General features: G+C 40.8%; 1 protein-coding gene across 2 annotated transcripts in view; it reads left to right on the top strand.

Annotated features, from left to right (window-relative positions):
• The window catches only part of tdrd1 (tudor domain containing 1), a 144,063-nt gene that overhangs the window by 108,006 nt on the left and 10,201 nt on the right, over positions 1-25,856 (top strand). For both annotated transcript variants that reach the window (XM_038773345.1, XM_038773344.1), the window contains exons 13-17: positions 769-876; positions 2,440-2,610; positions 7,529-7,783; positions 10,622-10,741; positions 16,477-16,590. In XM_038773345.1, coding sequence (XP_038629273.1) covers positions 769-876; positions 2,440-2,610; positions 7,529-7,783; positions 10,622-10,741; positions 16,477-16,590 — 768 coding nt within the window. The remainder of the gene's footprint in view (positions 1-768; positions 877-2,439; positions 2,611-7,528; positions 7,784-10,621; positions 10,742-16,476; positions 16,591-25,856) is intronic.

The raw sequence follows: 25,856 nt of genomic DNA, 5'->3' as shown, positions 1-25,856 counted from the left end.
TTTGTGAATTGTGAATTTCTGAATGTGGCCCTTGCACGGAAAAGTTTGCCCACCCCTGGTTTAGAAGCTGCCTCCATCCCCAGATCAAGTTTCATTAGTTGCATCTGTGAACTTTTGAAGATGCTCTTTCACAGTTTTTAATGTGGAAGGATGCCATAAGCACGTTGTAACAGCATTTAAGCATTTTTCTTAATGTGCTAAGAAACTGACTATCGCACACCAGGGTAACTAGTGAATGGTTCTATATAGTTTTTAAAATGCCACACGAGGTCAGTGCATTAGAAAAGGGCTCATGGAGTTGGGGTGATATATTAGTGTAGATAATGGACAGGAAGCAGAATAGGGATAAATAGGGCATTTTTAAGTTGGCCAACCACTAGTCGTGTGCCACAAGGATCGGTGCTGGAGCTGTGGCTACTTACAATATAAATTAACAATTTAGAAGAAGAAAACAAAACTAATATTTCTACATTTGATGACAATAAAAGCTAGGTGTGAATGCAAGCTGTGCGGGGACATGCTGTGCTGTGAGGATAAGCAAATAGGTTAAATAGGTGGGCAGCAAGATGGCAGAACCAAATCACAACGATTAATTTATAATTTTTTTTCTCATCGCAGGCAAGTGTAAAATTTAGCTCATGAAAACTACTATGGAAGTAAATATAGTATTATGGTGTGTAGATGCACTATTAATGAATGAAATGTAATGTACCTGATTTGAGTTGCCATTTCATTGACATGCAGATTTGTTTTGATCTTTCCCAATAGATGAGTTTCAACAACTGCAAAAAGTAGTGGCTGACTATTGCAATAACATAACTCTGATACCAAGTTTTAGGCCAGCTGTTGGAGAAATTTGCTGTGCTCAGTTCACAGGTAAGATGAATTGCAAATTTAACATGACTGACTGATGACATGATTCTAGACAAATGTCTAGCTTGACTTCTAAAGCTGTATTTTTTTGTTTATTTCCTCTCACATAGGTATATTATGTATTGTTAAATAATTTAAACTCATTGTCCCATTTACAATATTTCCTTCAGGGAAGAAAATACATCAGAGGGACAATGTTATACAGGTTATCACTGGTGCTGAAACTCTTGCAAGTTAGTTTGATAAGATGTATTTCAGCAGCAGTACTTTCACTAGATTTGCCATTGTTAGGTTGAAAGCTCCACTTAGCTGATCCAGCCAGCAATGTGTTTTTGGCCATTTATGCACAAAATACTTCGCTAATTTTCAGGATGGTCTAATGCCAGTAGCAATTGTTGATTTAAACACTTGTTTTTGGACTATGTTTCAGATACTTTGTTCTGCTGAGGTTGCAGCTCGTAAAATCTTAAAAGCCTACAACACAGATGAAATCTATTTAGCCTTCTATGTCTGTGCTGGGTCTTTGCCAAAGTATTCCAAAACTCATCCCACTGCTCAGTCCATTTGTTGCTTTTCCTGCTTCAAATATTTATTCACATGGCTCTTTAGAGAGACAATGGTCTTTGTATTTGACTATGTGGCAGAGAATTCTATTCTCCAATGAGCGCTTAATCCCTGCACCACTTAATAATATGAAATGAATTATCCTTCATTAATCTCCTTTGCAATTTGACCAAACCACCTATTAATTGTTTTTGACCTTCTAACTCTGGTCTAACTTTATATTTTAGATTTTGCCGAAAATTGATTTTTTTTCTCTGTCGCTGTACGCTTCTTTACAAAAACACAAACTTGATTGTCCTTTGTTATTAACCTGTACTTGCAGTTCAGCTAATTAGTTTTTTCAAACCTGGTTCTATATTTGCCTGCACTTTTCATTGTTGTCTTCATTAAAAGTAAACTCCCACTCCATGTTCTCCAAAATTGTAGCATCATTTCCTGCATAAATGCATTTTTATATCCACCACCTGTCTGCTCATTCTTCCAACTGTGTCTTCCTAAGTCTTTTACAGTCCTTAATGTTTGCCAAGTCTCTCAATTTTGTATGATCATGTTGATTTTTCTTTATCCTCAAATATTGTGTCAACTCTATTGTTACATTTTGTAAAAGAGATTACAGGGTGAAGCAATAGACATTGTCAAACTTACAAGTAACTGACTGGCTTCTTTTGTACAAATTGTTTGAAGTAAGACTTTAAATTTCGGCGATACAATTAAAATTTGACAAATTTGGAATACATTGAGAACTAAGGCAGAACAATTTCATGTTAAATGCATTATAAATTGTAAAATGTTACAAGGAAAAACAATTGAAGCAACTGATGTAAATGGACTCGAGAGGCAGTTGGATATATTTCTGTGAATCCGATGAGGTATCTGATGAGCATGTCGAATGCTTTGGTTGAGATTGGCCAGAAGGGCATGTATTGAGTCAGTTGACCTTTCTCTGACTCTAATGTTACCCAAACACCCAGGAAATGTTTTGCTTTTTGCTTTTTCTTCTAGAAGATAACCAATGGTACAGGGCTGCTGTAATAGATCATGTAGCTGAAGATGCTGCCATAGTGGGATACATAGATTATGGAAATTTTGAGAAGCTCCATTTCAGCCAGCTCCGCCCTGTCCAAGAAGAATTGTTGGAATTGCCAAATCAGGCTTTGAAATGTGCTTTGGCAGGCAAGTATACAGTTGGAGAACAGGATATATTTTTTTTTATTGAAAGTCTGACCATTCCAACTTCACTCAATAAATATGTGACCACATACTAGTATTAATCCTGATTTATCGTATTAATCCTGATTTATCACTTGCTAAGAAAATTAGCTGAGAAAGGTTTGTTGATTTATATTCCTACCTTATTTTTGCATACAGTTCGCCTAGATTGCTGGTTACCAAACCTTTAGTTCATAAAAAAAGAATTGGAAGTAGGGAGAAAGCAAGTTTAGGGTTAAATATTAGACTATCAAAATGATTTTTGAATCACGGCTAATGCTGCTAGTATTGTAGGAAAAATTAATGCATTTCTTTGACGGTGCTAGACCATTTCAGAAAACAAGATGCAATGAAATTTGGCAGTGCTGTTTTCAGCATTTGGTTTAGGAGCTGCAGTGCAATTTATAAGTCAGATATTTACTTGACTAATATTGATATTTCTGCATGATGACTGTGTAAAGAGTGGTTCATGGCTATCACTTGTACAGCAAAATTAACACTTACTACTGTGATTTGTGGCTATGGTCCCTAATCAAGCCCAGCTGAGATATCCACAAATCCTGAGGTTTACTGCAACTGTTGTCTGAAATAAAATTATTAATGGCTAGAAACTTTGCAGAAGCACCTCTGATTGAGAGAACAAATGTAGGTATGAATTTTGTGTATTGCAATCCACTCTGCAACAGTGTTACTGGAATTAAATTTAAATTAGTCTATGCTTTTTTTTTCCAGTTTAATTCCTTTGTGATATGATATTGTAGTTTCTGGTAATGGGTAAAGGGATTGATTGATTGATTGGAGGCTAGAGTGAGGGGCACTCGTATACCATGGCAAAGTATTCAAATAACAGCACGTGAGCTTCAGAAAGTCAAAGTAAATTAGGTTGTCTTTTTTAGAAAGTATTTTGAAGTTTTTCATGGTATGGTACAGCTCAGCAAAAATGTCTCAACATACATGGATACGGCGGTGGGGGAGAATGGAGGACAGTAATATGCCTGACTCTATAATCACTAGGCTCAACTTGGTGCCTCTAAACACCACCAGCAGAGAACAAGGGGGAAAGGATAAAACCATGAAAACGTGGCAAAGAGGAACACACCTTCACACGTGAAGATTGCTCTCAACGACCACAAAGATTCAGGATGTGTTCTTTGTACCATGTTCGGGAGCGCAAGTGTACAGATCTCCCTCAGCTGCAGCAACACCAGAAGCACCAATGACAAACTAACCTGGATACCAGATCTGGTTTGTAACCCTGCAGGAGCCAATCAAGGGTTCTTTCACCCCACCATAACAAAAAGAAATTTAAAATACAAAACATTTGTGAGAACCCCAATTCTAAAAGGATATTTTACATCTATCACAAGATGCAACATGACCCCAACCTCGGGGACAGTACAGAATGAGCATCATTTCACAAAGAGAGGACTAGCAACTGTTGATTTGAATCTGGTATGCACCTCCCACCAACCTAATCGTGACAGGATTGAGAAAAGGGAAAACTACCAGGAGCAAAAGAGGACCATGAGACAACCACAAGTCCATATTACCGCCATATGATGAAGAGGAGAAAAAGTTGTCCATTTATACAAAGTAATGTCCCAACTCTAAGGGGAGGGTGCAACAGGATGCCAGGCACAGCACTAGACCTAGCCTAGTCCACGTTCATGCAGAAAGGAGTCATTACCACCAGAATAACCAGTACGCACTAAGACCTACCACCCAATCGTAGTCGTTCGTTCACGCTCGCGCTCTCTCTCTCTCTCTCTCTCTCTCCCCCACCAGTCATTTTCTCCCTGCTCCAAAAACGCTAACCACAAGGAACCATAACAAGGATACATGTCTGGAACTTCTTCGGAAATGAAAATTTAACATAAAATAAAAACCCATACGATTAGATCTAACTGGTGGCCATCTCCATGGCCTTGCACTCTACCCTGAAACACCTAGATAACAAAGACACCTATGTCAGACTCCTATTTATCGACCACAGCTCAGCATTCAACACCATCATTCCTACGAAACTCATCTCCAAACTCAGTGGCCTTGGCTTCGGCTCCTCCCTCTGCGAGTGGACCCTGAACTTTCTAACCCACAGGCCACAATCAGTAACGAACGGCAACAACACCTCCTCCACGATCATCCTCAACACCGGTGCCCCACAAGGCTGTGTCCTCAGCCCCCTCCTTATACACCTATGACTGTGTGGCCGAATTCCCCTTCAACTCTATTTTCAAATTTGCTGATACCACTGTGTAGTGGGTCGGATTTCAAACAATGACGAGAAGGAGTACATGAATGTGATAGAGAATCTGATGAACTGGTACGATGACAATAATCTCTCCATCAATGTCAACAAAACGAAGGAAGTTGTCATCTACTTCAGGAAGCGTAATGGAGAACATGCCCCTGTCTACATCAACGGGAACGAAGTAGAAAGGGTCGAGAGCTTCGTGTTTTTAGGTGTCCAGATCACCAACAACCTGTCCCGGTCTCTCTTACTCCCCCTCCGTCTCCGCCGCCGCCCCCCCCCCCCCCCCCCCCCCCAATGCAAGACATGCATCCTAAAAAAAGATTAGTATAGAATGTGTATTCGGATAAAATAAAGGTTTAAAAGACCAGCAGAGCCAGAGCTTGCAAAATCACTCCTGCACTCTCATCAGGTGATAACCCCCCTCCTCCCCAGATTTACTTTTTGGGAAAAAAATGCACAATGAGTAATAGACTTTTGTATGCTGTCAGAAAATGTTGATGGAAATTGCACAAATATATTCTAGAGGCAATGAGATATGTTTTTGGAAAGGCAAAAAAGTTGCAGATATTGGGAAAGCAAAGATAGTTTTATGGGATTTTTATTTGTATTGGTAAATATTAGAAATACGGTATTGTTTTAAGTGGTTTTAATTTAGCCTTTCTGTGCAAGGAAGGGTAAACCTATAGTTAGATTACTGCTGGACAAAGGTTGTTGCTTAGTAATGGGAGAACCCTTTTAAGGTAGGAAGGCGTTTTAATTTAGTTTTGGCTGAATTCATTTACAGTTCGAGATGGGATTCAAGGGAGTGACCTCTCCCTCTCTCAACTCTGCCAGAAGAAAGGCTGGACAGGATAGACAAGTGGGCTGCAAAGAGGCAGATGCAGTGCAGATAAGCAGGGAATTGGGATAGAAAGTTGAGAACAGAGACCAAGAAGCGGAACAAGGTATTGGTGAGGAGAATTCAAGGGAATTGTAGTAGTGTTCTGAGTGAAAGGGACAATTGCAGTAACCAGATTTAAAGTCAGAAAACAGACTTCAGAGGTAAATCAAACATTTGGTGCCATCTTAATACATTCTGAATAGTTAAAGAAATTGGGAAGATTATGTGCAGCTGTCAAGACAAAGAAATCCGAAAGTGGGAGATGTAAAACATGGATGCTGGATTCCTTGTGGAACGGAAGCTTTATTTGAAAGAGTAGTTTGGAAATCCTGCAGCAGATATTTGAATACAAACAGCTGATGGAAAGCATTGCTTCAAAAAAGATTTGAAAATTTGTCTATTTGAACGCAGCGTTTTAAATCACTCGTGTGGAAGCCGAAGTTCAGCGAGTCCAAGGTTGCTCACAGTACAAAGATCATCTGGGGGAATTTTGAGAAAAAATCCACAGAAATTCACTTGGGTGCAGAGTGGTATGTATCTTGCCACAGCCAGCCTATGTGTGTTTAAAGGGACTATGTTATTGAGACTATTATAGTCTAAGATCTACTTTTAAATCTGTGTGCGTTTTATGAGGCTAAGGGGAGTAAAGGCTTTCTATCAATCAAACTTTTCGTGTTTAATGTTTTTTTTTCTTGCTAAAACTAATTTGTAGTCTTGTGACTCTCTTCCTCCATGCTTTACTTACAAAGGTTACAATCTTTTGAGCCAGGGTTTCAGGTGGGCAGCACGGTAGCATAGTGGTTAGCACCGTTGCTTCACAGCACCAGTATCCCAGGTACGATTCCCGGCAGGGTCACTGTCTGTGCAGTGTTTGAACGTTCTTCCCGTGTCTGTGTGGGTTTCCTTCTGGTGCTCCGCTTTCCTCCCACAGTCCAAAGATGTGCAGGTTAGGTGGATTGGCCATGCTAAATTGGTTTTGGTGTCCAAAAAATGTTAAATGAGGGTTACGGGGATAGGGTAGATACGTGGGCTTCAGTAGTGTGCTCTTTGCAAGGGCTGGTGCAGACTCGATGGGCCGAATGGCCTCCTTCTGCAACTTCTATGATTCTGGGATTTTCCCATCCAGTTATAACAACAACTGGAATTGCAACACAGCTGTGTCATGAAGGTGTGCAGGTGGCGTTGAAAGAAGTCAAGGGAATGGAGTTGTTGGGCATAAATTACTTTTCCTCTTAAATTTTAAATTATACAAATGTCTAAGCTTGTTAAAAAAAATAAAAAATTTCTTACTTTGTATTCTGTTTCAGTGAATGAAAGTAGCTACTTTTGAGTATCAAGTAATCCCCTCTCCCAAAGCATATAATGTGGAAAATAATCATTACTGTACATTTTCCTAAAATTAACGTCACAATTAATTTTGTCCCATATGAAGTCTTTCCATTCAGGTGTTGCCCTGCAACAATAAAACCTTCTGATGACTGATGCTTGAAGTCCGTGTTTTAGGTTAGCTTCATTTCCAATTTAGAGATATCCAAATGAGCAGTGTTCTTGGGTTTTACCAATGTGGCTGCACAGTGATCGACCAGTAATATTTATAGCCCGACTTTCTCTCTGCTTTCTTAGCTGCGGGGAAGTGCCCGACCTTCAATTATAATCTCCTGTTGATGGGTTTGCAGATGAAAAACTTACTTTGTGGGTAGTTATCGTTATGACTCTTTCATTTTTAGCATCTTTTTTCTTTTCTGTAGGAGTGAAACCGATATCTGATACCTGGTCTCTGGATGCAATATTAAGGATGAAAAGCTTGGTGATGAATAAGTTGCTAAAATCCAGGACTGTAGAGAAGAAGCAGAATAAACTGGTCGTGCAACTTAAAGATGAAACGCAAAATCCAATTATTAATATCAATGAAAAGTTAATTTTGGAAGGATTGGCTACTAAAATGGCAGGAGAACAATTAATTTCCACCCTGGAAAGCAGCAAAACTAGAGCGTGTGCGGGAAGTAAGTCAACTTGTTCCAGGTCTTGCAATATAAAGACATATACTTCTACTCGCATTTAGAAATGTTGGTTTTATACATACTTATTTTAAATATCACACTTTATTAAAAGTGTGGAACAGTCTCTTGAAACATTTTTTTATTAGACTACTTTCTGCTATTCATTCTGACTTGGGGTATAGCCAGAGATCTACAGTTGTAATTGACCTATGAATGTGACTTTGTATAGCAATCTAACAAGGATGCATATAGTTCTGCTTTACCAGAATTGTGAAAGACATGTATTCGCAACCAGACGTAGACAAATATTGATCATGTCATAGACCGTTAATGGGAGTGAGCTTTAAGTCACAATGTTGTGTCTTCCTCATTCTTATGGAGCTGGTCTTCCTTAATCAGAAAAGATGAGATAAGCAAAAGGGATCCATGTGATCTATTTTTCCCCACACTAAGAACATAAGAGAACATAAGAACTAGGAGCAGGAGTAGGCCATCTGGCCCATCGAGCCTGCTCCGCCATTTAATTAGATCATGGCTGATCTTTTGTGGACTCAGCTCCACTTTCCGGCCCGAACACCATAATCCCTTTATTCTTCAAAAAACTATCTATCTTTACCTTAAAAACATGTAATGAAGGAGCCTCAACTGCTTCACTGGGCAAGGAATTCCATAGATTCACAACCCTTTGGGTGAAGAAGTTCCTCCTAAACTCAGTCCTAAATCTACTTCCCCTTATTTTGAGGCTATGTCCCCTAGTTCTGCTGTCACCCGCCAGTGGAAACAACCTGCCTGCATCTATCCTATCTATTCCCTTCATAATTTTAAATGTTTCTATAAGATCCCCCCTCATCCTTCTAAATTCCAACGAGTACAGTCCCAGTCTACTCAACCTCTCCTCATAATCCAACCCCTTCAGCTCTGGGATTAACCTAGTGAATCTCCTCTGCACACCCTCCAGCGCCAGTACGTCCTTTCTCAAGTAAGGAGACCAAAACTGAACATAATACTCCAGGTGTGGCCGCACTAACACCTTATACAATTGCAACATAACCTCCCTAGTCTTAAACTCCATCCCTCTAGCAATGAAGGACAAAATTCCATTTGCCTTCTTAATCACCTGTTGCACTTGTAAACCAACCTTCTGTGACTCATGCACTAGCACACCCAAGTCTCTCTGAACAGCGGCATGCTTTAATATTTTATCGTTTAAATAATAATCCCGTTTGCTGTTATTCCTACCAAAATGGATAACCTCACATTTGTCAACATTGTATTCCATCTGCCAGACCCTAGCCCATTCACTTAACCTATCCAAATCCCTCTGCAGACTTCCAGTATCCTCTGCACTTTTCGCTTTACCACTCATCTTAGTGTCATCTGCAAACTTGGACACATTGCCCTTGGTCCCCAACTCCAAATCATCTATGTAAATTGTGAACAATTGTGGGCCCAACACGGATCCCTGAGGGACACCACTAGCTACTGATTGCCAACCAGAGAAACACCCATTTATCCCAACTCTTTGCTTTCTATTAATTAACCAATCCTCTATCCATGCTACTACTTTACCCTTAATGCCATACTAGTCTGTTCTTGCATTTTATCATAGAATCTACAGTGCAGAAGGAGCCCATTTGGCCTCTCAGGTCTGCACCGGCCCTTGAAAAGAGCACTACTTAAGCCCTCACCCCTACCCTATGAGTAAATCCACGCAGTCACTGAGAGAACATGCAGACTCCGCACAGACAGTGACCCAAGCCGGGTATCGAACCTGGGACCCTGGAGCTGTAAAACCACTGTGCTGCCCTTGTTCTAATTAACATACGGCTTTTAGTTAGTGTGTGACTATCCTGCAGTCATTTCAGTTGGACATACTTTGTTGCTATGGAATGACTCAAAAGTCCCTGGGTATTATAAATAGGCATGGTAGTACTTTTGTCTTTGAATCAGAATGTTATGGGTTTGAGTTCTCCAGAGACTTGAACAGAAAATCTATTCTGATGTACTAGTCCTGAAGGAATGCTGCATTAAAGGAAGTGCTGCCTTTCAGGTGAGACGTTAAATGACATCTCAGACGATCATAAAAGATTCCAGGGCACTATTTGAAGAAAAACATGGAGTTCAGTCAAGTGCCCCAGCCAGTGTTTGTCCCTCAAATAATGTTATGAAAACAGATTATCTAGTTATCACATTTCTGTTTCTGGGAGCTTGGTGCATTTTAATGTGCACCCATATTTTCAACATTACAACATGACTGCATTTCATAAGTACTGGAACAATACCTCAAATCCAGCACCCTTAGGGCAGAAGCTGCGCTGGATTTGAGATATTACTAGACTTTGCATTGGGTGGTTTGGGCCGAGAGCAGTTCAGGTCAAGCTGGATTGAGTAGGGTCAAGGGTCACTTGGAGAATGGGATGGGGCGGTGCGCAAAGTGGTGAAGCTGGAAACCAATATAGATCCACACCATGCCAAAATTGTCTCTCTAAATATTGCCCAATTAAAATTGGTGCACGGAATGGTATTTAAAACATGTTGCTGGTTTTTGGGTAACCGGGTTTGAGGTACTCTTCCTGTACTTCATTGGCTGTACAGTACTTTTGGATAACCCGCGGTTATGAAAGCTGCAGTGAAAATACAAGTCTTTTTTTTTAAATGTAAGAGTGATCGTTAAGTAGAATACACTGAAATAATATAATTTTAAGTTATTTCTTCCCAACAATAGAATTTTTTTTTCCCAGCAGTTTTGAGTTTGACATGAAAATATTCTCTTATGTACTGGACATTCATTTTGGCTAACGGGCAATGCTTTTTTCATTTGTAAATTTTTGTTTTACTAAGAAAGTATATATGCAAAGCAGTGGAAGACTGTGGAGCTGCCTTTGAACAGTGTTGTACCCATTAAGGTGAAAGAAATAATAAACCCTGGCATCTTCTATGTTCACATTATTGGGACTCCAGGTAAGAAAGCATATTACAAATGTCGACATTTGACACCTATAAAGTGCTGCAACTTTATCCACCAATCCTATCATTCCCCCTATAGCAAAGAGTAGTTCAAGGTTTTGTTTTTGAATCACTTGCATCACTACTTAGTGAAGTAATGTTTGAATAATATTTCTTAGAGTTAGCCAGATCCTATACAAATAGATCACCTCCGGTATTGTTACTAACAAATCAGTTCAGAAAAATAATAGGATCTAAGTTTTCAGTATAAATTTGGATTGGGGAAAAAACTATCACATCCTACTTATTGTTGCTGGTAATCCTTTTTTGAAAAATACCAGATTCTCAGCATTTGGGCTTTAGTAAAATGAACTTGGCGATCAAGTACATGTGGCTGTAAATAGTTTCTTCACTACTTGAGATCTCCCATCAGCTAGTCCACTCTTGAACAAATTGACTATTGACTTTGTTTATAAGGGACTTTGCTGTGAGTCTTCAGCCCTGATGTGCTGCAAATAGGTCTCTGGTGTTCAGTACCTGGTAGAATTCACAATACAGTTTGCTAGGGCTGTGAACTGGATCTCTTTCTACCTTCTCAAATTGATGTTCAATAGAAAAACATCCTAAGTCATGTCCAAAATGTAATTTGACAAAAATTGACATGTAGCCAAAGGAGGATATGTCGCAATGAGTGACATAAACCTTTTTTTTTAAAAAAAGAGGTAAGTTTGAGAAAGCTTTTGAAAGATTAAGGTGAGTATAGGTGGCTGCCAATGGTTGGGTCCCTATAAGACTACGGCGGTTAGAGATATGGAGGGGCAAAGGAACGCAAGGTCAAGGAGAAATTTTAAATTGGAAGTTTTGGGAGTCACCACCTGTCCTTTACTTCTTCCCTTGTCATTTTTCCTGGCTCCAAAAACCACTCCCAAGTGGAGCAGCATTCACTCCTATACACTGAGGCCAAATGTGGACTGGGTGACTGCTTTGCAGAACACCTCGTCAGTCTAGAAGCATGATCCTGAGCTTCCTTTTGCTTATCATTTCAATTCGCACCTGACTCCCACTCACCTTTCCACCTTGAGGCTTGCTACAGTATTTTCAGTGAAGCTGAACACTATCAAGCAACAGTATCTCCCCTTTCAACTCTCCACTCTAGCCTTCTGGACTCGATATTTGAATTCATGGATTTCAGATTAAATCCTCTGCCGACCGTCTTGTTCTTTTTTGAGGGGCTGGTTCACTTTATCTCATTTCTTTCGCTGTCTTTCCATGTTGCATTTGAACGGCTGCTATCTGTCTTATTCTTACGGTGCAGGATGACTGACACCATTGCTGTGAGCTAACTTTATTCATACATGTTTATAATATGAGCACATCTGCAGCCTTGTGTTACAACCTTCTTTAGCATGTGCTATCTGATATTTAACTCCCAGGTCAGGTGATCATGTAGTACAGTTTGTACAATTGCTGCAGTTTTCTCAGGGTGGAGTCATTCTTTGGTGACAGCTGCAGGTAAATTGAACTGTTTTTGTTTAACTACTTGACTGTGTGTGACTTATTGCCTTCACCCGTCTGTTCAATCTGGCATTTTCTTGTCTCTGTTACTGTACAGATGTTGTTTCTACCTCCTGTGTGAGATCCACTTCTCCCAAAAGCTGTTCTGAGAATCAGAGATTTCACAAATTATTCTGAGTGATTCTTTGAGCTGTCCAAATTAATCTGATTTAACTTGTTTCCTCAGCTCAATTGTGTTGTGTTGTTACTGCCTTGCATGCACATAAAAAATTATATCTTTCATGTGTGATGTTTTTCTCAAGGGCTACATTAAGCTTATAATTTTTCCAGTTGATTTTTCCAGGTCACTGGATTTATCATCCCTTTCAAACATGAATTTATCATAAGGTTCCAGTGCTGCTTCCCCTGCTACGTAGAGAAAGATAGTAAACCCATTCTTATAGAATCATAGAATTTAAAGTGCAGAAGGAGGCCATTCAGCCCATCGAGTCTGCAATAGCCCTTGAAAAGAGCACTCTACTTAAGCCCACACCTCAACCCTATCCCTGTGAAACAGCAACCCCAGCTAACCTTTTGAACACTAAGGGGCAATTCAACATGGCTAATCCACCTAACCTGCACATCATTGGACTGTGGGAAGAAACCGGAGCACTGGAAGAAACCCACGCAGACACAGAGAAAGTGCAAACTCCATACAGACAGTCACCCGAGATGGGAATTGAACTCTGGAGCTGTGAGGCAACAGTGCTAACCACTATCTGTAGCTGCTGGTATCTCCATCTTTTGACAAGATTGTCCTTGAAACTGAGCTCTTGTCAGTGGTTTCCGAATCTCTATTTTGCGTCTAGTTTATTTCGACACCAGGTCATATTTTTATAATGCAGGATGACTGAAACAATTGCTGTAAACTAACTTTATCTATAATACTTTTTCATAACATGAACCCAACTGCAAGGCGTCTGCAGTCTTATTACAGCCTTCCCTAACGTACTATCAGACATGCGACCCCAGGCCAGCTGGCCCATGTAGTAATGTACCTTATTGTACATAACCACAATTAATCATTATCATGACACTATCCAGCCACTCTCGACTCGTGCAGGCACCTCTTTTGTTCCTTTGTTATGCCTATTGTCACTCCCTTTGGCTTTTCTGCCATGAAACCTTTTTTCTCTTGCCCTCCACTCTATCACTGACCTTGTCTTTTGTCCTGTTCCTGTCCTATTGCATTCAAAACCTATTGTATTCCTATCTTTCATCAATTCTGATGCAGGATAATCGACCTGAAACATTAACCCGTTTCTCTTAACAAATACTGCCTGAATGCGAAGTGTTCCCAGCACCTGTAGTACTTTGTTTTCATTTGTATGCCTGGTGCTGTTCCTGGCATGCTGCCCTACACTGAAGACTTGGTCCCCTGACTGGATGGTAATGGTCGAGTGTAGGTATGCTAGACCATGAGGTTACATATTGTAATTTAGATGCAATTATAGATCATAGAATTTACAGTGCAGAAGGAGGCCATTCGGCCCATCGAGTGCACTGGCTCTTTGAAGGAGCACCCTACCCAAGGTCAACACCTCCACCCTATCCCCATAACCCAGTAACCCCACCCAACACTAAAGGCAATTTTGGACATTGAGGGCAATTTATCATGGCCAATCCACCTAACCTGCGCATCTTTGGACTGTGGGAGGAAACCCACGCACACACGGGGAGGATGTGCAGACTCCGCACAGACAGTGACCCAAGCAGGAATCGAACCTGGGACCCTGGAGCTGTGAACCAATTGCGCTATCCACAATGCTACCGCTCTGCCCCTAAATTCTGCTGCTGCTGCTCAGCATCATATGGATGCTCAGAGATCTATTCTGATTCTTTCGCATTTCACATGGTGGTATTGCCACAAAACACAAATGGTACCCTCCATGTGAAGATGGGACTTGTTTCGTCAAAAACTGTGCGTGGTTACTCTTACCAGTACTGTCATAAACCGTTAGATGTGTGAGAGGTAGATTGGTAAGGGAAAGGTCAAAGGTTTTTCTCTTGGTTCCCTCCCACCTGCCGCAGGCCCAATCTGGCAAATGTGCCTGTCAGTCATAGTCGTGATGCTACCGAGCAACTCTTAGTGATGGACGTTTGAAGTCTCCACCCAGCGTAGATTCGGTACCCTTGCTTACCCCCCTTAGTTATGTTGAAGGTGGTGAAGTACAGATGAGGAAGTCCATTTTAATTCACCCTTAAACTCCCCTGATCACTAGAATTGATTGTTTATAAACAATTTCTTGAGTTTCCGTCTTTGTAGTCCATTCCATGTGTTGTACCCTCTCTGCATGAAGAACTACTTACATTAGTCTGAAAATGACTGATTCCCGTGTTCCACGTTTCAGCTTTAGTTAAGTGAATTAAGTTCCTACATAGCATTTATAAACTGACATATCTGTAAATTCAAAAGCCCTTTTTCGGGCTGAAAAGACAAAGAATCTTTCCTAATAACTCAAACCCCAAAACTAAGGGTCAACCTTGTGGTTATTTTCTGTATTAACTAGCTCCAGTACTTGAAAGTCGATCATATTTTTCAAAAAACAGAATTTTACCCAAGATATAGGAAAGGTACAGTTTGATCACAACTTGATTTGGATTGCACCGTAGCTATAAAAATCTGACTTCTCAGTTTAGGAAAAATGTCATTCAATTGAATTCTGATTGGACACCATAAACGGTCTTGGGAATATATTCCATGAGGTTGTCATTTTGTTGCATTAGTAGAGAAAATTCAAATTGTATGCAATGTTCTTTAAGGTTACAGTAAAGATTATTTAGGGCTGTCAGATTTGACCATTTTGGAGTATTCTATGCAGCAAGCCCAACTTTCCTAGATAACTCAAGTCATGCCAGTTTACTTGAAGGGAGGAAAATTGCAGGTCAAAGCGGAGAATATAACCTGTTTTTTAGCTGGAAGTCATTTCATGTTGGTTACAAATACTGAACACTATATTAGAGTTTGAATTTAAAAACAAACATTTTAATGGAATTGGAGTGTAATGTGTGTTAAATAACCTTCAAGGAAATGGTTATGTGACTAAGTGTTACATTCCTGGTGTTAATTGTATACAGCTTGAGATTTTCCACTGAATTCGTAAACATTTTAGCAAGTGTTTCCCTGAAATTGGAAACAGTTGTAAACCAAGGTTCTTTGCACCAGCTTAAATACCAATGGAACAAAATCAGAAAATTGCAACCACATCTTAATATTTTAAGAACACTAATGAGCTGCTTTGATTTTGGCAGCACGGTAGCATTGTGGATAGCACAATCGCTTCACAGCTCCAGGGTTCCAGGTTCGATTCCGGCTTGGGTCACTGTCTGTGTGGAGTCTGCACATCCTCCCCGTGTGTGCGTGGGTTTCCTCCGGGTGCTCCGGTTTCCTCCCACAGTCCAAAGATGTGCAGGTTAGGTGGATTGGCCATAAATTGCCCTTAGTGTCCAAAGTTGCCCTTAGTGTTGGGTGGGGTTACTGGGTTATGGGGATAGGGTGGAGGTGTTAACCTTGGGTAGGGTGCTCTTTCCAGGAGCCGGTGCAGACTCGATGGGCCGAATGGCCTCCTTCTGCACTGTAAATTATATGTAAATTCTATGTCTTGCAAATGCAATAATTTTGACAAGTCTGTTCTATTGCAATGTTAATAATATCACATCATTCACTAACTCCAGAATAGCCCTCTGTGTAAAAATGTTTTTCTTGCTTTCTGTTCTATAGAGTGGAGCCCAAAACTGCACTCTATGGACTATGGGTTCATTGTTAAATATAAAATATTTAATTTCCACAAGAGAATCTAGTCCAAATTATTGGGATTAAAATGATTGTCTTCAGTTTGTCTTCTCTTTCTATGTTTTACCACCCACAACTTCCCCAATCCTGCAGGTACTTGGGAGAACTGAGATAAGATATTTTATTATTCTTGCCAGTCCACTATGTATTTGGCACTAAATAGCAAAGCAGATGGCAGAAACACTATTACTAATAACTTATTTGCATTCTACTCTGGATGATACCTGACCTGGGAGTTGGCATTTACTCTGAATGAGAAAATGTTCTGTTCCCAAAACTATTTAATTCAGTGACTCAAAATTTTGCCTAATTTTTTCATTTAAAATGTTGTTACAAAGTATTAAACTATAACATTTAAATTATTTGATGAAGCATTTGAGTGAAGTACTTTTCTCTTTTGCAGACTTTAGGAAATTGTACCTGCTGAGTACAGAGTTGGCTGAACATTGTAGTTCTCAACCAGAGAGTTGTGTTTTCAACCCTGAGGTTGGTGATGCTTGTTGTGCAAGACTTGCAGGTAATTCAACAGATTTTTTACATTAATATTCAGAATGATCACAATTATTTGTTTTCAATTTGTCTTTATCTCAATTATGTTTATAGATTATTTTACATGTTACCTTTCATCTTTTTGTACATTTGTCTGAAGTATAGTACAAACTTTGCACAGTGAAGTAGAAATTAAAGGCCATGATTATGGCTGAATTTGTAAAATGACAGCAACTTCTGACATCCATGTGTAGTTAAATGCAGAAATTCACGAGTTGCTGTCACTGATATCCTGCTCCTCTGAAGAGTACACTGTTGCAATTTTTGTGATGGAATCATTTGAATTCACAGATTAGTTAAAGTACTTCAGCTACTTGCACACTACACTTGTAAAGAAAAATGGCAAAATAGGATGGTTGCTGGAAGTCTGAAATAAAAACAGAAAACACTGAAAATACTCTGCAGATCAGGTCACATCGATGGGGAGAGAAACAGTTGATGTTTGAGATCTGTGACCTTTCATTATTTATTTAAAAAGTTGAACCTGGTTCAGTCTGGAGTAAGTTGATGTATCCAAGCATAATTACTTTTCAACAACCTCTCTGGCCCTGAAAAACAAATTTACCTTGGTAGTCTCAATCCCTCAGAAGAACATTTAACAATTGCAGATTTTTAATATACTTTTTAAATTTCTTGAATGGTTCTCCCTCAATCTATGTTTTTGAACCAACCTGTGTTTCACTTTACATACTATGATTTATGTGCTCTGCTCGGGTGCCTTCCATCTGGCTGATCTGCTTCCCTCTTTTGCTGGACACCACAGCTGCCCCGTGGAGGATGCCCCTTTGAAATTGATGTTGAGAAGGAAATATATGCTGTAGAGCCCACTAAATCTTTGAATAACTTTTTTTCAAGATCTGTGGCGAGTATTATTATTTCACCGCTAACTGCAAAATCCAGGCCACCATATTAAGCAGCTTGTCAACTAACAACCAAGCATTCTTTTGACAACTTGTAATTTGCACCACAACAGTAACTGTATCACCCATGCAATGTTATAATAAGAATCATGAGTCATATTGAGAGGAGATTTTCCAGGTGTTATAAATATTGGCTGTATAACAGCTGTTGGCAAGGCACAATTATACAGAGAATTGGATTATTTTCTGAAAAGGAAAAATGTGCAAGGGTATGGGAGACGGGTCTGGTTTAGCACAGGGCTAAAGAGCTGGCTTTGAAAACAGACCAAGGCAGGCCAGCAGCACAGTTCAATTCCCATACCAGCCTCCCCGAACAGGCGCCGGAATGTGGCGACTAGGGACTTTTCACAGTAACTTCATTTGGCGCCTACTTGTGACAAGCGATTTTTCATTTCATTTCATTCATTTTCATTTATAGCAGATGAATTGGTGTGTCCAGTTAAAGCCTCTGACTCTGTTGCAAATTGGTTTGGATAGAGAGAGCCTGAAAACCTGTTGTCATTCTATCACAGCCTATAGTATTTTTGTCAAATAATTACAGGGCTTTTTGCTGCAAGACCCTTTCCAGAGGTCCATCTCTTTTGATGATTCTTTTTGTGAAAAACGGCTTCCCTTCAATCTTAAATTTGCCTTATGGCAGTTTCAATTTGTGCTGTTATACTGCAGTCATCGTTTTCTTTTAAGTAATGTTCTAGATTCATTTAATTATTTTATTGCTACATTTTTATATGCCATTAAAACAGGAAAACGTCCACCGTTTGCAGTATAAATCATTGCAGGCCATTTGATTCATCTGGCCTGCATCGATGCAGGCCATTTGATCCATCTGATCTCTGCCAGCGTTTATGTTCCACTTAGGCGTCATCCTCCTTTGCTTCTTACTCGTATGCTCGAAAGGTCCCCTTAAATGTGTTAAGTGCTGGATGGAGTAGGAGAGCCAAGGGAGTAAAGAGGGGTGGTATCCTGGCAAAGTGGCGGGTTCTGGCCCTGGTTGCTGTAAGGTGGGGGGGGGGGCATCCAGGAATCCAGTCCTGCCTCTCGCAGACCCCCCCACCCACCCATGTGCTCCGGCCTCTCATCCATCCCGATTGGGAGACGGCCTCTGGTCCGGGTCCACGTACCTCTCCTCGCCTCGCTGCTCCTGGCTTTTACCCCCTTTCCCTGATTTCCCCCCCCCCTCCCCTTTCCGATCCCCTCTTTTTTTTGACTTGTCGTGACATTTCTTGCTGATTAAAATACGATTTATATATTTTTTAAAAATACAATAAAAAATAAAAATGTGTTAAGTGCTATGTGTTTCACTAAGTTCATATGACATTCTCATTACTTATTGTGTCAGGTCTCACCAATTTCGATAGTCATTTGAAGCTTGGAAATTAAGTTCATGTCTCCTTCTCCTAGTTACAAGGTTGAAGGTTTCTTATTTTTCCAGTGTGGTGGTACGAGCATAATAATTGGCGACAATTATATGTTACAGCCTTCCGGACTTAACATTGAGTTCAACAACTTCAGACCGTGAACTCTGCCCTTCACCCCATTTTTATTTCTTAATTCATTTTAATTTCTTCAATTAATCCATTTCCCCCTCACCATTGTCTCTCTCTTTCCCATCCACCCCCCTCCACAATACGGACATCTGTTCCCTGTTCCAAGGTGTCCTTTTATACACTGATTACCTCTGGTCTGCATAGGACATTATGATCTCTTAATGCAGGGTTTTCCGAAGTATGGGTCGTGGGCGGGTGTGTTGGGAGGTACGTGGAGCGATCGGTCGCGATGGTCTTGGTCCTGGGATAAGTGCCCATGGGTTGCTACAGCCTTTTACAATGACACTGGAGGCCAAGTGTTAAAATGTCCACGACTCTGGCGAAGAGGACAAGTCAGCAATGGGAGTAGGTCAGCGGAGTGAAGAGAGAAGTATAAATGTCTGCTGATTGGGGCTCACCCCTGGTTTGTGTGGAGTCGGCCGGTGTCCCGGAGGTTTTGTGCTGAGCATTCAGGCTGAATGAGACTCGGTGATTGAGGGGGCAGTGAGGCGGCTGCATCCCCAAGGTTGGGAGCTGTTCAGGAGAGTCCTGCAGACGACAAAACAGTGCGAGTATTCGCTCTGCACTGAGCTTCTGGCCCTCTGGTTAACAGCCTACAAAATAGACACTCGGGAACAAAGCAGTCTCCAGGTGATTTCTTGAGGTATGGTTGTCCATTGTGCCAATGAAAATAAGGATGCAAAACCCATGTGTGATATATGCAGGGAAGTACTGGTAAATGAGAGGAGAAGTTTCAGATTTTGAACGAGAAGTGGTGGGTGAGGTTGAGACCCCAAAGTTAGTTAACTTTGAGCTGACTCCAAATTAAAAGACTATGCTGCTGTAGCTGACCTGTAATACCACATTTAAAACACGGCAGAAGCCCATGAGGCTGTCAGCATTCTGGTATACCATCTCTCAGGAGTACCCAGTGCAGAGTAATTGCTATTGCCCTTCGGCGACCGACATGTGTGAGGGTGGATTTTTTATTTTCGTAAAGGTGAAGACGGCACAAAGGAACTGGCTAAATTCTGCACCCGATATATGCATTGCCCTCTCTTCCTTTGAACCTGATTCAAGTGAGTTCGTGAGGACCAAGCAAACTCATCTTTTGCATTAGAGATCAGCAAAGGTCGGCGTTTGGCATAAGTGAGTGCCAGGGACAAAATGTTTGAAAAACACTGTCTTAATGTACTATTATCAGCACCCTCCCTTAGTCATTATCACCACCATTTGCATTCCCTTTGACTTTTTGTCCACGACCTCTTTGTCAATCTCTGCTTATTGATGGCCCTCTATCCCGCTCTACTGCTCCCCCTTCCCCACCCCCACCCGCAACAGTATAAATCTCATCCTATTTCCTGTTCTCGCTATCTCTGACAAAGTCATCCAAACTCAAAACGTTAGCTCCGTTCTCTCTCTGCAGATGCTGTCAGGCCTGCTGAGATTGTCCAGCATTTTCTGCTTTTGTTTGTAATTTGCTGCCTTATTGTTTTCTCTTCACTGACACAATCTCTTGACGTTTATGTGGTGATAAGCCTGTGAATAATGTTGTACATAATTAGCAATGAGACTTCCAACCAGCTGGTGGTGTTAGACATCAGTTACGTGATGTGAGACATTCGCCAGTTTGTAGTAAGGAATACAACAGGACAGTCGCACATAGGGCAGTTCCAGGCAAGTTCACGGAACTCCAACAGTAACCAAGTCTGTATGGTATTCTGTTTAGTATTCCATATATTAGTCAATAAATAATCATTCTGTTTGTTATCTTTTTACGTGTTCATGAGTAAATCATTGTTCTAGTTAAGTCACCTGGTGTTGTGTGCATCATTGCAATGGCAAGGTAACAGAACACAACTGTTTCTATTGATTTAAAAAAACAAATGAAGTGCATGAAATTTGACCTCCAGCTGTTCATTAAATAATTTTCAAAATAGGCTCTTCAAATAATCCTCGAGGCAGGAGAGAAATGTTCTAGCTGTTGGTCTTAATCCACCCTGGAAATTGTTCAGGTTCTGCCATTTACTCAAACTACAGTGCATCATCTAGGGAAGATAGGTTTCTGCAATTTGGTGGAATTTTGACCATTTAATAATGCAATCATGCTGCCTATTTAATTTTTTTTCCCAATTGCTGCTGCCAAATTGGCCAAAACCAGCAGGATTCACAGCCTGGAAAATCTTTGCTGGTAACACAACTGGGAGCAGGCCCCAGGAGAGCCAGCAATAGGCTGAATCCGGCTACAATTATTCATCCGTCTAGAAGGGTGTGCCCTGCTGCTGGCTGCTTGGAGGATCCGTGAAGTTCAGCAGGCCTGAGAGAAGTTTCATTGAGCTTGAGACTTTATGGGATTCGGCAGGCCTGGATGATGTGGTGGCTTCTAAATAGAGATTGCTGAGTGACCTACCCCACCCCGCTTCTGAGTAGAATGCAGTTTTTGATTTGAAGTGGAAAGATCATAAGGCCACGAAGAAGTCCACACCGAATAGTTCAAAGAAACTTAGTTTATTTACAATAACTATTAAATACATCATAAGGTAGATCCCAACTGGGTCTGCCTTGTAGGTGCCAACTGGCCAGCTTTATATACCCTACAACTATACGTTGTTTGGCGGTGCCCCGCCCTCTTCATGGAAGAACTTGTATTCCGCAAAGTTCACGAGGAAGTTAATTGTTCCCACTCCATAAGACCCTTGCAGGTTTTTAACAATATTTTTTTTAAAGAAAGAATGAACTTGCATTGTGCCTTTCATAACCTCGGGTTGTCAAACACTTTGGGACATCCTATTAAATGCATTTGAGGTGTAGTCATTGTTCAAATGTAGGAAAATGTAGCAGTCAAATTGCACACAAGGTCCCACAAACAGCAATTTGATAATGACCTAATAGTCTATTTTGGTGATGCTGGTTGAAAGTATAAATATTGGTGAAACATAACAGACTTGTTAGCAACATAGAATAATTAAACGGACTGTAACAGTTCTGATGCAAATTTGAGTTATGGTCAAAAAAACAGAGAATAGAGATGGACCCAAGTCAGACCCGAGGGTTGTATACAGTGGTGTTCCCTAGGAGTTTGGTAGCCCTTGCAGATGCCCCCCAGCCCCTGGCCAGCAGCACAGTTCCCGCCCAACTGTGGCGACGCTGGACTCTGCAGCCACCATGCCATGTTTCCGCATGGCCAAGACTAGAAATAAACAACGCCGTCATAAACGCGACCCATCGGGGGAGGGCCTTCAGGTGAGCTGCTGAAGCCATCGCAACGGCATGCAGTGTGCATTTTGGAGGGGGCGGAGCATAAGAAACCTGTGTCAAATAGGCACCCCCCCCCCCCCCCCCCCCCCCCCGTATTTGGCATCAAAAGGGATTATCCGTGCTGTTATGCAATTTGGACATTCTGAATTCTCCCTCTGTGTTTCCCCAACAGGCACCAGAATGTGGCGACCAGGGGATTTTCACAGTGTCATGTGAGGGTCCCTTTAAGAAAAATGTGTTTATCAAATAGTTGCAGTGATGTCATTGTGTGTGTGAAGCTGAGCGGTGTTTCTGGCTTTTACTTCTGCTTTGAGCTGGAAGCTGTTTTGTAGCTGAGTTTTTGGTTTGTTTTCAGTTGGGAGCTGCATTCAAGCAAGGTGTATTTTTGATCTCTCTGCATGCTAAAGAATGTCTTTAGATCACTTGATAATTTCAAAGTGATAACTGCTTTCTGTAGAGAATTCAAACCTGCTGTCTTTGTTAAAAACTGTGTTTGACTTACGGATGTTGTTAGGAAAGTTATTACGGGTTACCTATAGAGTGTTATATCTGTGGGGATTATTTGTGTTGGTAGTTGATAAACTGTTTACTGTATGTTTATAAAATGTTTACTGGATTCATAGAATAAACATTGTTTTGTTTAAAACTACTTGAGGTGCCTGTTGCATAAAACCTGAAAGTGAACCCTTGTGCTCCCCATAACCAAAATCTATTAAATGTTGTGGGTCAGGTGAACTCCATGATAAACTTTGGTGTTCTCTAAACCCTAGCCAATAACAACAGTAACTTTATTGCAGTGGTAATGTAAGCCTACTTGTGACAAAAAAGATTATTATATTATAAGTAGAAGGGAGCTCCATTGCTTTATTGACTGTTGCTAAGGGCAACATATAGATTTGGATTAGGAAGGGGCAAGAATAACTCGTTGGGAATGAGCAGAAAAATGTATTCTATGTACCTTGCATTAAAAACTTGAGGTGTGGGGTGGCACAGTGGTTAGTACTGTTCCCTCAGCATCAGGGACCCAGGTTCAATTCCGACCTCGGGTAACTGTCTGTGTGGAGTTTGCACATTCTCCCCGTGTCTGCATGTGTTTGCGCTGCGTGCTCGCTCCCCTTCGGGTGGGGTTACAGGATTTAGGTTGGGTGATATTTCAAGTCTGTGCGGACTTTTAATTGGCTACTGACTGGAGTCCCGCTGTTGGTCGGTACTTCTGGGTCTTAACCCTGAGTATGAAAATTAGCCCATATCGCACGCTGGTGATTTCCTCTTACTGATGTTCCGACGCACTGCATTCTCTGCATTTATTGATTTAGTGTACAGTAACTACATATGGTAAACAGATGTGGCACTTTAAAATAATTGTTGCAGTTGATGTGGCTAAGAAGGTTAAATGTCATTTGTAGGAATTTCTGCTGAAGTGTTAAAATAGCACACCTGCTTTGTGTTTTAGCACGGGAATCTTATCTTTGTTGCTATTTGTAAACTGAATCTTTCAGCAAGAGGCTAAAGCTTAGGATTCAGAACCCAATAAATGCAAATAGTGCACAATTTCACTAGTTGTAGTTTTTGGAGAAATAATAAGATTTTGGGAGCAGAAGCAGAGAATAAGTTTCATTTGTTTTCTCCAATCAAAATCAGCTTTCAGGAATTTTACGGTACGGATGAAAATTGCGCTCTCTCTCCTGCCACCCTCCCTCCCTCTCTGTGCCCCCCCCCCCCCCCCCCCCAGATTTCTGCCTGGCATGCTGAATGTGTCAAGTAGCATATCCCACACATTTTCACATTCTGGATTTGTGCTGCTTTTGCGTCAAAATGGTGAGGTTACCCTGCCACTTTATAGATGATTGGTGGGACTAGGCTTGCAATATGTAAAATATAAGAAGGGAAGTACACATTGCCAAGTAGCTCAGATCGTGGGACAGAAAATTGGTAGCCATTTTGTATTCTGTCCAGTCTTTATTTACCATTCAATTCTTCTATGATACAAATATGAACAAACGGGTGTGTAAAAAAAAAAAAAAAAAAAAAAAATTATGGGAACAGCAAGTAAGGTTCTTGGACAATATGTACATGTGTGTATGAGACTTCTTGTAATATATTATGTGGCCTTCCCACATGATTGAAGATGTGCTGCCAAGACAATTTTTGGTGTTCAGGTCAATTGGGGTTTGTGATAGAGCAGCAACTTGTATTTATACTGTGGCTTTATTATGCCAAAACAACATATTCCTCAGTTGTAAAGAAAATAGATGCAGAACCAAACGGACAGTGATTAGCGGGACCCATCAAAAGCTTGGGTTCTAAACAAGATTTTGGAAGAAATAAGGAGAAGTCAGTTAGGATGTGGATTAGCTGAAGACACAGCTCCAGTTCTGGAGCAAACAGAGGAGTAGTGCACTGGAGGCAGAAGGATTGAAGGAGATTGTTGAGGAATATACAGCTGCTGGACAAAGAGAGAAAAAACGAGGCACATTTATTTTGTGTTATTCCGGTAGCCCCATAACATGGGCTGGTTTAGCACAGGGCTAAATAGCTGGCTTTTGAAGCAGACCAAGGCAGGCCAGCAGCACTGTTCAATTCCTGTACCAGTCTCTCCGAAAAGGTGCCGGAATGTGGCAACTAGGGGCTTTTCACAGTAACTTCATTTGAAGCCTACTTGTGACAATCAGCGATTTTCATTTCATTTCACATGGTCTAGAAAGAGGTCTATATCGGATGCAAAGAAAACTCAAATGGTTTTGAGAACTAAAGCCCAAAGTCATCTCCAAAGCACTTTCTAAACATCTCAAAATATTTTCTGGAAAAAAATCTCTCCAATTTTCAATTCCCTCCCGAGCCAATTCTGTAGATTGTCCACTCATTCCATGAAATTATGTTTCCACAGATTTCTTTTTCATATGGTTGGTCTTTTTTCAGTAGGATAAAATACTTTGTCACACTGCACATTATCCTTTTTTAAAATAAATTTAGAGTACCCAATTATTTCTTCCAATTAAGGGGAAATTTAGGGTGGCCAATCTACCTATCCTGCACATCTTTTGGATTGTGGGGGCGAAACCCACAGAGACACAGGGAGAATGTGCAAACTCCACACGGATAGTGACCCAGGACCGGGATTCAAACCAGTGTCCTCAGCGCCGTAGGCAACAATGCTAACCACTGTGCCACCGTGCTGCCCTGCACATTATCCTAAAACAAGCAATCTCATCACCTGTCAAACTTTATTTTTTAATTGAGATCAGGCCCAATTTTCACAACCATTTCTATTATAGTCCGTCCATTTTCTCAATCATTCTGGTTGCTCCCTTCCTTATCCTTTCAGTAGCTGCAATGTCATTTGAGGTGACCAATACTCCTCTGTATTGCAAGCATGGTTGCACCAATGATCTTTCAAGCAGCATTGCCTCACCATTTTGGCTCAGTATTGACCTTTGAATACAACCCAACATTGATTTGTTCTCTGCCAAGGCATTATCCACTTTGGTTTTTAAAAATGAGATGAGCTCTCATTCTAATTTAGAGATTAT

Source organism: Scyliorhinus canicula, chromosome 16 (genome assembly GCF_902713615.1).
Source record: "Scyliorhinus canicula chromosome 16, sScyCan1.1, whole genome shotgun sequence".
Classification (NCBI taxonomy): domain Eukaryota; kingdom Metazoa; phylum Chordata; class Chondrichthyes; order Carcharhiniformes; family Scyliorhinidae; genus Scyliorhinus; species Scyliorhinus canicula.
The sequence above is the reverse complement of the archived record's forward strand: the minus strand, read 5'-3'. Positions and strand labels throughout refer to the sequence as shown.